Source organism: Neospora caninum, chromosome XI (genome assembly GCF_000208865.1).
Source record: "Neospora caninum Liverpool complete genome, chromosome XI".
In the NCBI taxonomy this organism is placed as follows: Eukaryota; Apicomplexa; class Conoidasida; order Eucoccidiorida; family Sarcocystidae; genus Neospora; species Neospora caninum.
In genome coordinates, this window is record NC_018397.1 from 2916753 (window position 1) to 2932103 (window position 15351).

The 15351-nt window shown below is 53.5% G+C and overlaps 2 protein-coding genes across 2 annotated transcripts; one reads left to right on the forward strand and one right to left on the reverse strand.

Moving 5' to 3' along the window:
• Window positions 1-2417: 2417 nt before the first annotated feature.
• Window positions 2418-7148, forward strand: NCLIV_056540 (conserved hypothetical protein; the record flags this gene model as incomplete). Its single annotated transcript, XM_003885209.1, has 1 exon — window positions 2418-7148. One exon carries the CDS (start codon window positions 2418-2420, stop codon window positions 7146-7148), a length of 4731 nt encoding a protein of 1576 aa, XP_003885258.1.
• A 2027-nt stretch (window positions 7149-9175) lies between these two features.
• On the reverse strand, window positions 9176-13360 carry NCLIV_056550 (Translation initiation factor 2 subunit alpha (AeIF-2a), related; the record flags this gene model as incomplete). The annotated part of the gene is made up of 8 exons (XM_003885210.1): window positions 9176-9313; window positions 9599-9652; window positions 9967-10032; window positions 10352-10444; window positions 10695-10785; window positions 11074-11189; window positions 12056-12227; window positions 13032-13360. 8 exons carry the CDS (start codon window positions 13358-13360, stop codon window positions 9176-9178), a joined length of 1059 nt encoding a protein of 352 aa, XP_003885259.1.
• Between the last annotated feature and the right edge of the window lie 1991 nt (window positions 13361-15351).

Here is a 15351-nt window from a genome sequence, read left to right on the forward strand (position 1 = left end):
AATTTCTATACGGACACTTGCATTTCACTCCCGAATTAGGGGGGGATGACGGATATTCATGTCCGAGCGCGGGTAGGTGTTTGTGGTGGTAATTCGGAGCGCGTGAGTTCTTTTCGTGTCCAGCAGCGTCCGGCTGTGATCATGAAACGCTATCAATAAGAAGGATTCAATCTGTATCTCAACTCAAGAAGCAAGAGCCTACAAGCGCCCACGTTATCTGGGGAATTTGCAATTCTCTGGTGCGCGTTTCGGCAGTAGTAAGTGTCGATTCTTTCTGCGATACATGACCAAAAACACATTGATTTCTTTCAGACAGCGTGTACCGATGAAGTGAAGCACCGTACGAATCCATAACGCAGGAAAGTTTGAAAGGTTATCAGGGCGCGCATTCTCTTCGAGAAACACTTTAAGAGCAACCAAAGATTCAGTTCCCGAAAATCAATGCGCATGCTTCATGCGGCCACAAGTATATGTCACCGAGTGTCCATGTGTGGAGCGGAAATAAAGATGAGACAGGGAGACAACAGGCAAGCACGAGTAGTTAATAACTTTTCCTAACACATTCATCCCTCGAAAACACAGTTAGGTTCATATGACGCACTCTCCACCGGCATCTGCCCACCAGAATTGCAAACGAAGCCGCCGAGTGTCTGATCCCGAAAGCACTATCGCACATTGAAAAACTGTCGACACTCAGATTAGAAGCCGAGGCACTAAAGCTGATGATCTTACGCAGACCTTTCCCCTCAAACCATCGACCCGGAAAGGCGGTAGAACGTAACTGCGCTAACGCGACTCCGGTGCAGTTTTTGTTGTAGCGTCATTTCGCCGTGAGGGATAAAGAAGCCAAGCAGAAAACTCTCCCTGAATTTCGTAGGTACCTTAGGGCCATTCGTTTTCGAAATTCATCACCGCAGAGCGGACCAATCGCGAATGGAAGCCTCTGTCATGGTCACCAGAAAATAATGATGCACTCGAGTGTGACGAACAATACGTATATCTGTTTGAGACGAAGAGTCAGATGTGAACTCCGTCTACCAGCTGCGTCTAACCGTGTCCCGGACCGTTTCCCGTTTGCTCTGAACTGGAAGGCAGTTACATAGTCTCGGCCACCTCTCAGAAGACCAGACATCCGGCAGCGGACCCGCAAGGAAATGTTCAGTCCCGCCATCCACTCAACTTCCGCGTAAAGAACAGGGCCCGCGTGATTCTACACTTGTAAAGCTTGGTTTGTGCCTGGCGAATTGTTCTATCAACGGGGTGAAAGACGAAAGGGTAGATTATACGTGACAAAAGGACAACACGAGATCAGCAAGCAATTTGGCTCACCACAAAGGAACAGAGCTACACGAAATTCCTGCTCCCTTCCTCGTATTTGTCCTACTAATGAGAGTGGGAAGTCAGCTATTAAATACATCCGCAATTATGTAGACCCGCAACTACCGTTACTACGGTTTGCCAAACACGTCCTGCACAACTACATCCCTTCTCAAAGCGAAACACTGCTGATCACTGGGCTTCTAACAGAGCATCATTCCCGATCGTGTATGTCAGCTCTATTGGTCTATGTTGTCGTACCGACTGTGCAAGCAACCTTGTCGTTTTAGCTGTTGGTTCCTAAGAAACTGAAATATCCATCTCTTCCTCTCTGAGTTAAGGACAACGCGAAGTTTTGTGGCACCACGTTTGCCGGCGCAGACGCTGGAGTTCGAAAGCACCCTCCCCAGAACTTCCCGCTAACAGCAATGCTGTGCGTGTTTTGTTTTTGGCAACGTTGCTCACACCTGATTCTGATGATCAAAGGCGTACACTGGCGTTCTGGTTTCAGAGAAACGAAAACGTTCTTATATTTTCTGTTGCCATCCACGACAGGGATTCCGGGGCGGTTTCCTTTGTCCGTGACGCTGATTCCCCGTCTTCCGTATCATGTAAAACAAGGGGCAACTCACGTGTCTTCAGGCTTTCCGCTTGTTTTCCGTGTGGCCTTTGTGAGTTGCAAGGTCACCCACGCCCACGCCATGACCAGTTGGTGTACGTCTTTACCGTTGTTTCTATTAGAAAAGCTGAAATCCCAGCAGCTTCTGCGCAGCTGAATCGTGAATGAAGTGATGTGCAAGAACAGCGAACATACCCATATTGAAGAAAGAGGCAAGCTACGTTGTTTTGTCAAATAACTACCCACCTGCGTTTCTTGTTCAGTTTCTCCCATGAGAGTGTTCTATCAGTGGCAAGAGCGCATGAAGGTGTGAAACGAACAAGTTTCTCGTTTCTTGGTAGAGTGATGTAGGGCATCGCTTGCCTTCGCCGCTCTGTGTCCACTAATCAGCACGCCGTTTCGTTGCGTCTCGATGTATCGGTCCGTCAACGGGGCGGTCTTCCCTCTCGTTCTTCACTTGGCTTTTTCTGACGTAGTAAAAATGGATGATTCCTCCTGTCCACGACGAGTACGCGCGGGGGCGCAAACGACACCAGCGGAACTCGCTGAGTGCACCTCACGTCACTCACAGCATCTAGGAAGACCCGCCGCGACTCCGAATGCCGTGTCCCCCCTTATTGCAACGCCAGCACGTGCTTACAGATTTCCTGCAGCTCGTTTGCTAGTTCGGGATTCAGAATCGCCCCCGCCGTCTGGTCTTTCAGCGAGGACAAGAGCCGTAGTTCCTTCAAATAGAAATCCAGGTACAAATGGATTTTTCTTTGGGAGCGCCCACACACGTAAGGATACGGTGGGGCTGCTGGTAAGTGAGACAGTTCCCCGAAGGAGAGGAGGAAACGGAAAGGCATTTTCAAGAACGAACAGCATGTTCCAAGGAAGGGAGAGTCTCGTTGGACACGCCCCGGGAAAAAACAAGAACGATGAAATGTCTCCAGTCATGTGTCTTTCCGAGGCACTGAGCCTTCCTCGAGAACGTCGCGGTTCAAGGAGGAAATCGATGCCACTCTACTCGTCGGTGTCTCAACCCCGTCTTCGTCGAAATGGTCCTGTGGGTTTAGTGCCGACCCATTCTCCTGGTTCCCCTGCGTCTTCACTGTACTGCGCTCCTGTGCCTGCGCCGTGTCAACTGTCTCCGGACGTAGGTTTTTGGCCAGCAGAGCACAAGTCACACCAGGACGAAAACGGGGCTGAACGAACAGAACACTTCCGCATCTCCAGCGCGAGCCTCGTTGGTGGACCTGAAGAAGACAGAAGCAAGTCTTTTGCGTCTGCGTTTTCTTCTCCTTTCCAAGCGTCATCTTCTTCCCCGGCCGGAGACTCCCCTGCAAACTCCTCATCCACCCCGCTCTCGACCCTCCACCGTTCGTCTTGTCTTTCGAATCCTTCCTCATTCACAGGATTGTCGGAACCCGATGGAAGCGCGGTCCCTCTTGAGAGTGCTTCCTGGTCCGCTGACTTTGCTTCGCAAAACGCTCTGTCTTCTTCGTCGTCTGTCTCGCCTCCTCTCTTCTCCGCTGCGCAACTGCCAACGGACAAGGGGGAGCAGGAGAAGCCGCCTCTGGCAGGAGCAAACCCTATCCGTTCGGACGATCGTGATCCATGTGTGTCGTACTCCCCTCAGACCCGCATTCGCCCCTGTGCAGAGGCGCGTGGCTCTCCGTGCAGGCTTTCTCTGTCTCCTTCCCCTTCTAAAGGAAACATACCGGAGTCTCGCCAGGAGGGGAATTCACTAGACCCCGCAAGTTCCTGTTCGATACAGGCGCCAGGAAGGCATGCTTCTTCGCCTACGAGCCGTCCACGAGGAAGTCGACTCTCTCTCATGTGTGATGCTGTATGCCCCCCTGCTGCTGTCCTTTCTGCTTCATCCTCTCTTCGTCCTTCTTCCCGCCTTCCTCCGTCGACGCCCTCGTTTCTTCCGGAGTCTCTGCGCTTGCCTCCTTCTTGTCTGGAAATCACCCGTCGCGTTTTGGAGGCGACTCTCCGCAACCGCCACCTGAGCGTAGAAGTGGCGGCGCCTCTGCTGGTAGATGAGAACGAGTGGATAGCGAGTCAGCTAGCCAGGTGCGTAGCTGACCTTCAGTTGCTGCTGTCCTGCGTCTGGGACGCCTGTACTTGCCCAGTTATGGCCGCGGGGTCTATCTTTTTCTTGGTTCTCAAATCTGCCTCGCCTTCGCAGACCCCTCTTCCCGGTGACCCCTGGCGTGAACAGCGACCCAGCCGCTTGGCCCGCCGGCCAGGCCCACAAAGTCTCCTCGGGAGCGCCACGCAGTGTCTCGTCTCCGACTTCCCGCCCTCGCTAGAGGGCGGATTGGTCACAAGAAAAGTGTCGCGTTTTGAGTTGTTGAAACCGACCTTCCGAGACACACACTTGGACGCAGGTTTCTTCCTTACACGTGGCAACGACTATCGGCTCGGAGAGTCTGGCCGCTGGCGTAGACCAGGCAGTAAGACTAACGACGCAGAGAGAAAGAAGCGTGTGGAGAAACAGAGAGAACAGGAGGGAAGGCACACGAGGCGCCTCGAGGAGGATCTCTCTTCAGCTCTCACTCCTTCCCACAGAAGCAGTGACCGAGGCCTGCCTACGCGGTGGAACGCGTCACCTGAGAGGCGGCTACAGAAAGCTACAGATGCCGAGGGTCACATCACACTCGCCGTGTATCCGAATGCAGAAGAGCGCAACGTTCTAGGTCAGCCGCGGCGCCCATTTCCGGTGGAGCACGGAACAGGGGGAAACCCCTCGCACACGAACCTTTTCACTTCCGAATTCCCGGTCAGGCCCCGTTCTTCTCGTCCTCTGCGCATCCAGCCTGCGAGAGAGTACATGGAGACAGTTCTGGCTTGGTGTGTAGCTCAGGTGCACTACGGGGAGTTGCTGAGGCGTCCCCCGCAGGCGGCTGCTCGACCCCGTGGGTTTTCGATCCTTCCTTCTGAACTCGCCACTGCACTTGCCGCGGAGAATCGAAAACCTCCTGCGCACTCCGTTTCACATCCAGCGCACCCGCGCTCCGGAGCAACGCCAGAGACCCCGGCGGGAACTGCGACTGGCGTTCTGGAGGCAGGCGAAGAGCAGTCCCGAACCGCGGGAGGGAGTGGGGTAGATGCGAAGGGAAAGCGCAGCGAGACAGTTGGGGAAATCGACGGTCGTCTCTTCCCGGGGTGGACCCGCGGGGGACCTGTGGACCGAGACACCGCACGAGAGACAAATGCGAGGCAAGGAGGCAGTTGCTGGCCTTCGAGAGGCGTCCAGTTTTCCGGCGAGTGCGAACGAGCAGCAAACCACAATGGAGAAGAAAGACGTTTTAAAGAGATTTCTCGCCGCATGTGTCGCCGCGTCTTCCGGTGCTACGCTCACATTTACCACTACCACTTGGATTTGCTCTACACGTATGATGTCCTCGCACACGTGAATCGCTGCTTCAAGTTTTTTCTCTTTTTCGCCCACAAGTTCCAACTCCTCACAGATGCAGATACTGAGCCGTTGCGAAACCTTGTCACGCATATCCTTACGACGCCCCCACGCCATGGCGAGTGTCGTCCAGAAAGACGGTCTTCTTCGTTACCTTCCTGTGCCTCTCCACCGGTTTCGCGTTCCTTCTTCCTCAAAGATCCCGGGACAGAACTCAAAGGGACCTACAGAGCAGCGGACTCAGGTCTGTATTTGTGTGAACAGTCGACACGTCTGGATCCGACCAGCCAGGCGAGCTTTTCTCCCGCTTTTCCACCGGCACAGGCGTCGGAGAAAGCATCTTGGGGTCACGTGTCTCCGTCTGTGGATGCCTCCACACCACAGAGTCTCTCGCCAGAGCCCCCCGGAGAAACGTCGCCTTGTTCTGCCCGTCCCGGTTCTCTCTTGTCTCCACTAGGAAATGCTGCCTTTCCCGCCGATGCCGAAGGACCACACGAGGCCGATCTCTCTTTCCCGCTCGCATCGCAGCCCTTTCACGATACTCCACCGGCGCTTGATGGCATGCCTTCTGCCTCAACGCTGTGCGACCAGCCTGCTCCCTCTGCGTTTCCTTCCTCTTCCTCCGCTTCGTTCCCGTGCCGCACCTCTACCGGGATGCACGAGAAGCCGTCCGATGCGCAGGGGACGCCACAGACAGAGAGTGATGCTGTCCCTCTACCTTGTCGCGCTTCGGAGGCGTCTTTGGAGACACCTGGGGGCAGGTCGTCTTCTTGCTGCTGTTCTTCCTGCTGCGCCTCTTGTTCCGGCCCTGAGTCTTGTGCACTCTGGTCCACGGGGATGTCTGTGCCTTCAGCAGGCACTGCCGGAGAGAAAGGCGAACGCGGAGGGCGACACGGAACGGGAGAATCGCCGGAAGAAAGAGAGGAAGAAGCGGAGACGAAGGAGCCAGACATAGAGGGTGAAAGCAGGCGGCAGAAAGAAGAAGGGGTACACGCACTCCAGGTTCGACAAAAAGAAGCCGCGGCGCCCGCGCATGCAGACGCAGACAGTGGAGCCTCTCCCGACGAGCCGGGCGACCAGAGAACGGAGGACGATCAGGAGCGCGATCTGATGAGGGCTTTGGAATGCGATTTACGCCAGTCAGAAGACCAGAGGAGAGAGATTGAAGAGGCCTTTACTGACAGGGGTGATCTTTCCGCCTTCGAAGACCAGAAACAAGACTGGCCAGGCCTGCCAGGCTCTCTCAGCCTCGGCTTGCAGCGAGTCGACAGCTACGAAGATTTACCTCCGTTCCTTGAACTCGACGAGGAAGAGGGAAGTGAGAAGGGAACATCTGAGGGAGAAGGCGGCACAGAGACAGAGACAGCGGTGCAGAGGAGTGCATCCGAAGACAGAAACGAAGAGAGAGACACCGACAAAAAAGTCCAAGACGCAGAAGCCGAACGCACCGGTGAGCACGGTGAAAGCGTCGAGGAAGGGGACACACGCAGCTTCGGTGAGCCGAAACAAGAGAGACGCCAGCAAGCAGATGAACAGATGCTCGCCAGGAATTCAGGAAAAGCCGAAGAGTCGAACGCGAATCCTGGGGACGGAAACACGCGTGATGGAAAAGAAAAAAGGAGAGTGCAACCCATGCTGCCTCCGTTAGCCCTTCCAGCGCCGGAGCTGGACGAGATTCGAGGGGCTCTGAGAGAGATACATGCGCGAAAACCCGCGACACCCTTTTCGGAACGTGAACCCGGGCAGAGAAGAGCAACAAAAGTGCTTCTCGAATCTCTGCTTCTTCAGCGACAGCCATACATGTAACTAGTGTACGCAGCTGTAGGGCTGCGGACAGTGTGCTCATATCATGTGCGTGTACAGAGAAAGGTCTCCTCACGTTGCTGCACATGCGCAGATCGGCCTCTCGCTCGCTGTAGAGAGCTACATATATTTTGCGTAGGCGGAGATACCTCCACTTGGTACCAGTGTCTACAAATACTTGCATTTCCGATGTCTGGGGCGGACGCCGTCCTTGTCTGTTTCCTCCGGGAATGGGGACGCTACTCGGGGATCCACGGCTCTCACCTTGCGTTCCTCACAGAATGCACATTTCCGCAGTGTCCTTTCCCGTGCCTCTCGAACCTTCGGTTCTGTGCTGAAGACGCGAGTACATGCAAGAGGAAAGGTGTACAAAACTGAGCTCCGAAGGAGACAGTCTGTCCTGCGTTTGAGTGGCACGGGCACAAAGCGTCCCCTTTTTGTCGGGTTTCTTCTAGTCAGTGTCTGCACGTGCCTCTTCACGCAGCTTTGAAGAGAGCGATTTGCCTGTATCCTCTACAGGGAAGATACAGACATAAATGTCCGCATTGTGTGGCGAGGTCTGGGTCCACACCCTGTGTTTAGGCGGGCTCTTGAGTCGCATAAATGTGTTTCCAGACCTTGATACAAGACTTACAGAACGACAATTCCATATCGTAGGTCACCTCGACTGTCGCCCCCCCCCCCCCCGATAGCCACAGAGTTCCGATCGCCGCAACGCTCTCAGTCAACTGTGTGCCTGTCTTTCGTGGGAAGCGACGAGCTGGAAAGGGGGCTAGGTGTGCAGCTAGCTGCGGCGTAAAGACACGCATGCAACGCGTTGGACCTCGTTTCTCGGAAAACACGCTCGACTGCGAGGTTGGGAGCAGCGCGGCCGCATGTGTGTGTGTGTGTGTGTGACGGTAAAGCGTCAAGTTCTGAGCTTCCTCTGAGCACATCGCCGCGGAGGCGGCCGGTGGGGACAGCCGCCCCGAGAATCGGTCTCCCTCCAACGGGACGCGTGCGAGAAATGAAGATTTTAGAGGCATGTCCATGTAACAGCACGTGTATAAACAGAGGTCGACGCATAAAAAAGAGGTACATATACATCCCTATATATACACACTGAAGTATATATATGTGTGTGTACGGATGTTTCAATGAAGCTTCGCATCGGACGCGTCACCAGAGGGCGCCGACAGCTTCGATTGGCAGCGCCACCACTGCCCGGCGCGAACGAGAACAGGCAGGGAGACACTCTCGCGACTCAAGGCCCTCTCTGCCGCACGAGTGGCGACGGATGACAAATCGCGCAGATCGCCACGAGAAGCCGCAAACGAGAGGGAAAGGCGCAGTGCCAGAGGGCGTTCTCGAGAGAGGACGGCAGAGAAAAGAGAACCGGGACTTAAAAAAACTCTACAGAGACAAGAAAGCATGGAAAAAACGATACATGCGCAGCAGAGACACCCTCATGTGATGGCTGCCCCAGATCTCAATGTCTTCAAATGCATGCACACAACAGAGGATTTTTATGCGAAACAAAAAGAGTAAACCGCTGTCCGGAACGGCCTGCACTCCATATCTCCCCCGCTTCAAGTACGCCTCTCCGGTTCTCGCTGGGTCTTCGTCGCCGTTCCCATTTCCTTCGAAAGTGTGCAAACAGGACTCCCGTAAAAAAGACGAGAGACGCAGAACGCCCCAAGTGATTTCTCTCCCGCTCTCACTCTGGCTCCACACGTTTCTTCACCCTCCACATTTGTTCGGCCGAGAGAGTCGCTGAAACTCTGTACAAGACGCGAGAGGTTTGGAATCTTCTGTCCAAGCGCCTCTGTCTTCTGCTGCCCACATTTTGAGGACGCCTCCACAGTGGTGGCCCTCCGGGCACACCATGTTCTCCTACCAGGTGATGTATCACTTTTTCTGCTTCTCTGTCTCGCTGAGGGATCAGAGTTCAGCCGGTCGTGTTCCCCCTTTCGGCAGCTCCTTTCCGGTCTTCTCCTTTCCTCGAAAAAAGAACGCAAAAGGAGACTTGACGGTTTCATCCTTTCCCGGTTTCACGCCTTTGCGTCTTCGTTGTCTTCGGCTTCGTCTTCATCATCTTCGACTTCGTCTTCGGGAATGTCGCCTTCCACACGGCCCATACCCTCGTCTTCTTCCTCCTCTTCGTCGTCGCTGCTGTCGTCCTCGCCAGCCTGGATTGAAAAGAACAGGAAATCAAAGATGCACACACACACACAGTACATACACATACGTACGCGTGTTATTTTGATCGATTTAGGCCTGTGTGAAGCGGAGCGTTCTAAAGATGAATGGGTGACACACGTGGAGGGTCAAACGAGGGAACGTCACGGGGAAAAACCGTCCCGAGAGGATATAAAGGAAACGTTTGCGGCCTAGAAACAATTCAGACACGAAGGTGTTCATTAGACTTCCCAAACCACTTTGGAGTTCACGGATTTGAATTTTGATTCACTCACCTCCTCCAGCAGTTCCTCCAACCGTCTCTCCTCGTCGCCGCCCATAACAACAATCTGCAAAAAAAAACGCACACACAAAAATCCATTCCTTTTCAGTCACACAGGCGACCTGACAGGCCTACCGCCCCCAGTGGACTGGATGGAGACGACGACGCAGGCGTTGCCTCGAGGCGTCACAAAACCCCTTCCACGCCAAGCTCATCGCCAGTGAGGAACGCCCTAAAAAACTACGCGGAGTTGCGACGGTGAAGACGAGCTTGCAAGCAAAGAAAAAAATAGGTATGTAACTACGTCAACTTGCATTTAAACATATGCGCACGCCTTTACTGTTTGCGAAACCATGTATGAGTACACATCTGGGGTCGTACCTCGCCTTGTTGCTTGAAGTCTCCTCCACTGAAGCTCTTGATTTTATCGCTGATTGCTTTCATTGCCTGAATACAAAGAAAAGCAGGCGGTCGTTCAGTGTGCAGAAAGGTCTCGCATCATTCAATGCAAATCACATAAGAAGATAGATCTCCACATGCATGTTGAAGAAAAATACAGTTACACGTCTGCTATATACGGGGACGCAATGTATGTTCACACGTTTTTATGAGATTGGCACGTACACATGCCCCTTTTTTAATGTGATAAACACATCAAAATCACGCACATCGTCAAGATACGAGACGGCGTCTCACACTTGGGCATGAACGAAGCACATGGCCTGTGTTCCGTCTGACGCAGAAACGCGAGCGAAGGAAAACCTACCTCCTCGATCTTTCTCATGCCTAGATCCTTGTCATAGCACGAGGTGACTACGACATACTGGGGCGGAGCAATGAGTTTGATGTTGATGGTAACCTGGAAGTCAGGGCAAAGAAATAGCATAGCGCCGTAGCATGCATCCACCCACAACGTGACCGTGCTTCCACAACAAAAGGCCGTCTAAATCACACGGGAAGGCGGGCTGTGCATCGCAGGCAAGTACGAGAAACAAGGGCGATACCCCTCAACCCGCAAGCACGAGCGAGAAGACGAACAACAACGCAGATCCGTCCTCCTCTCATCAGCAAACTGACGGCTGCGAACGACAAAGCTTCCGCTTGCTCACCTCGGAGTCCCCCACTTCCTGCCCAGCTTGAAGCGCTGCCTTGACAGCGTCGATTCCCTCCTTGCCGAAGCACCACACGTCGACGCGTGCTCTGAGGATAAAGTGACACGGCAAACACGCCCGGAATTTCGTCAGGCAAAAACGCGGGCGTCCTCCAAGTCACACTCTCATCACGCAGGACTGGAAACGTATCGAGACCCAGACACATCTCAGCAATGCCCGTCCATGTCGTTTGCCCCAGTAGACGTCTGCACGTTTCACAGGCGCACCGCGGATCCACCACAAGCGAACAATCACCGACCTCTTCCAATCGCTGCCTCCCCCACATGCGTGCGTTTACATACAAATATGTACGCCCCTGTGCCTCTCCTCATCTTACCGCAGCTTCAGAACCTGAGGAGCCAGGCGAAGTTGGATGTCTTGAATGAGCGATTTCCGCACTTCCTCATCGACTTCCAGACCCGCGAAGACTTCATCGGGGCGCATCGCCGCTTCCTAAGAACCGCAAACACGAAAAGTCTCTCGGCCGTTTTTTTTTGTCCAGTTCTCCAACGCTTAGAAACAAAAACGACACCAGTCAGCAATCGCGGCGCCCTGCGCCACAGAAACGTGGCGGCATGCGAAGCAGCTCACCAAGACGGCCTCGTCACGAAGTGTACAGACATCTCGATTGTCGAGACACGAAAAAGAGGGGCGCAAACTCTTGGCTGAGGATATGTCCAAACGCGTTCCAAGAGCGCCTAATAAACAGGGGAAAGGACGGGAACATCTCGCGCATCGCGTGGCAAAAAGAGCCGCTGTGCCGCCGGGAAACGAGAAGGAGACGCAACGAAGCAACTCACAGGAAAGCGGCACAGAGAAACTCTGAGGAAAGCCGAGATAGTGACCAGAGTTACGAGACCCGCCGCCAACGAAATCGAGAATGAGTGTGTACAGACCGTTCAGGGCGGCTCCGAGCACAACGCGACTTTTCGGTCGCTTGCCGAGTCGCCAGACATTCGATCCATTGCAGCGCTCTCCATTTTGAGAAAAACGAAGAAGCGTGAGGAGAGGCAACGCCCCTCCTGATCAATATGTCCCCTCATTGACCCTCTCAACCTACGGACGCAGCAGCACAGCCGCCGCGAGGTGTATGTACACCCCGCGAGCAAGCGCGCAGGCATGCGAATCAAAGGCAGTGAGGAAACACGGAGGGGAGAGTCCTTGGTTTACGTATAGGCCAAGACACAAAACAGCCGATATAACAAGACGAAATTGTGCTAGCGTGTTTTGAGGTCATCCTGATTGCGTTTTCTTCAGAGTTCCCGTCCTCGCCTTCTGTTTATCCCGTGCACAACACGAAGTGCCTTTTCTTTGCTCACCTTCAAGGCGTCGAGAGCATGTCCGTATTTCCGGTACAGAGGCCAAATAACGGAGCGATTCAAATCGTCGACCTTCATGCCGTGTTTCTGCGCAGCGTGGCGAACTGTCTGGTGGACCTTCTTTGACTTGCTAAATTTCTCTTCACATTTCACGATATCCTCGGGGCTAACGCTGCGGAGACGCCACGCACAAACATGCGCGCACAGAATGAAGCCGCATACTGGCAGCTTTTTTCGCACTCACGAAACGAAACTTTGACATGGAAAAGGTACGTTCTGGTGACACACACGGACGGTACCCAAATAGGCACCACATCAAAGAGAGACTTCCAGTTTTGCGAACAGATTCGGGTGCGCCACGCGACCGAAGTTCAAGCGAGAATACTATCCTATATACTGTATAAACTGCGGGGGCGACTTAGCATGTTCTGCCTAGTAACCAATATATAGATATACGCAGATATATATATCTACAGGTATCTACACGTTCATTAAAAAGAAACATCAATAACGCAACTGAAAACTCTGGGACTTCATTTCTAGAGGTGCACTCAAACCATTCCTCGAAGGAGTTCGCGACAAATCTGTAGTGTCTGCCTCCCGTCTGGCTGGAACGATTCGTGAACTGATTCTGCTCATTGTGAATGTTCAGCTCTTGCAAAGGATGCCAACTAAAACGATAAACGGCACGTAGGAAATACTGCCTGGCGACATATCCCGGAGCGCCCATACACATGCGCATGTAAAGCGAGGCTTCCCCTATTCATATGGACCTCTCCATTTAAATACGGATATACGCCACAAAGGGGAAAAGGGAGTCTCTCTCCCGTCGGATATCAGTCGAACACCGGGAGATCGACACCACATTTTCGTTTCCCCTCCAGGCACTGTGTGGATACTCTGCTGTGTCCTTCTGTCTAGTTTGCCAGCGTGAAAAGCAGTTTGATAATTTCGAATCCTTCCTCCTTCTCCTTACCGCCTCTTGCTCAAATCGATATATCCCTTCTTGGGGTCCACGCGAAGCACCATGACGACCTCATGACGTCCGACGCGAATCAATTTGTTGACACTGCGAAATCGACGCTTGCTCAGTTCACTCATGAGAATCATGCCTTCCATGTTGTTGTACTCGAGAAGGCTGACGTAGGCGCCGAGGTCGGCAATGCGGTTGACCTTTACCATAACTAAATCTTCGACATCGGGAAAACGCTCCTCATAAAATCTGCAGTCTCCCAAGTCGGCCTTCGGAACTGCCGCGCCGGCCGCCCCCGCTTGGGACGACGCCACGCCGTCTCTTGCCTCCATGACGGGAACAAAATTGGGGTTTGAACGCTCTTGTCTCTCTACGGAAGAGAGCAAACGCGGCGGCGGGGCGGGGGCAAACAGGACAAAATGGGGGCAGTGTGCAGGAATACACCAGAGAAACGCGGCGCAGCGCAGGGACGCGAACGGAAGACTTGTGGCGGACAAGGGAGAAAGACGGAAGAATGGGACAAATAGACCTGGAGCAAAAGGGACGACAGAAAAAAGAGGGTAAGATACGGTGGCGAGACGACAAGAAATGGACGGAAACAAAACTGGTTCGGTTGAAAACGACAAGGAAAACGAGGTGTGGGGAGAGCCGCAGGCGGCTCGTGACCCTTAAGAGGGAGAAGAACTACGGGAAAATGACGGGTGAAAAACGAACAAGGGGCGTCTGGACGAAAGGGAGAGAACGGACGTCTGAAAAACAGTGGGAACGAAGCGAGCAGAGGGCATCCCGACGAGGTGGGAGGAAAGACGCTACCACGCAGTCTCGCAAAAAAAGGCGACGGCAGCGGAAAAGCTGTCGAGCAAATGGCCACATCCACACAGTTCCTGCTACCGGGCAACAACCGCCACTCGAGAGCAAAGATCTTCCCTTACCGGGTGAAAAGAGAGAAGTCTCTTGTGCTCAAAAACGTCTTCCCCTTCCGCGCTCCCAGCTACACAAACGCAGCAGAAAAATAGGGACACAGAGGGGAGAAAAGAACCCCGGGGTGGGAGTTTATAGGTTCAGAGGCCTGCGGTGCTTGTCTCTCCCCCTCCCCCCAGAAGGCGGCCACCTCCCGAAGACGAATACTTCTGCGCACGCTCTCTTTCTGCATCAGGCGCATAGTTTCTGCTGCGAGGCGAGCGCGCGGCAGGCAAGGTCACGTGAAAGTCAGACAGTTGCTATGTTGTGCAATAGAGAGACAGTTCTTTTCCACACATCCGCAAAACACTGGAAGGAAGATGTTTCATAGCGATCTCTTTGCATCTGCATAAATTGGGTGAGCGTGCCCCCATTCGCATGGCAAAGCACTCCGTGGCCGACGGCGGTGACGAAGGCTGAGCCCACAGACTTCTGTCTGCCTGTCTCCACGAGCTTTGTAAGGTGGTGACAGTGGGACCACCACAGTACTGGAGAAGCCAAATGCATTTCAAAACCACACGAGCGCTAGGCTTTCCATCAGCGCACCAGAGATTGCCTGAGAAGGTGGTTGTGCAGCAGCTGCTGAGTAGCAGCGCCTTGTGTGACAAACACCACGAAACTATAGATATAGCACCGGTGTTACAGGTGTGAGTGCCACGCCTCGAATCATGAGTACCACATCCCGAAAGCAATCTTTCCAACTCACTCATCTGAAAGCCAAATACGCCGTCACTATAGTCGTCAGAGGAGTATTCTGCGCTACATCTTCAAGTTGGTGGCGAAGAACCCCGCCCACATTCGATCCTCCCAACAGCGGAAACGAGAGGCGATGGGATTTGCTACTACAATGTGTAGACTCGTGAGGGGAGCCGAGTCGAAGCAACAGCGTCTGGTGCCACTGTCGTAGCGTTCCATCATGTGAAACGTGCAGTTCTGAAGCGGAGTCACATCACTCTACAGCAGCAGGATCATTGCTATCACAAAAGGTCTCGCTATTGTCTGGATCTCTTTGATGTTTCTTTCGAGGGCAGCCGTAAAACCATCTCGAGAAGGGATGTGGTCAACAAAGGATGCCGTCGCTGTCCAGCTCATAATGTCCCCCTGTTCACGGTTTGTCACCGTGCAGTTCATGCCCTGAGTATCCATGTGGTTTTTGCAACACTGTTTTTTTGTGGAGACAGGTAAGTACAAACTGGAGCAAGCTGTGTGTCTAAAAGAGGGTGTGTGGCGAGTGCCAGAGGAGATAGTGACAAGAGACGATTATAAACAAAAGATTCTGCAGATTGGGCATTGCTAGCAGGCACTGCGGCATGGTGGGCTGTGTCCACGGCAATAAGACTCCATCAGCTTTCAGATAACACCA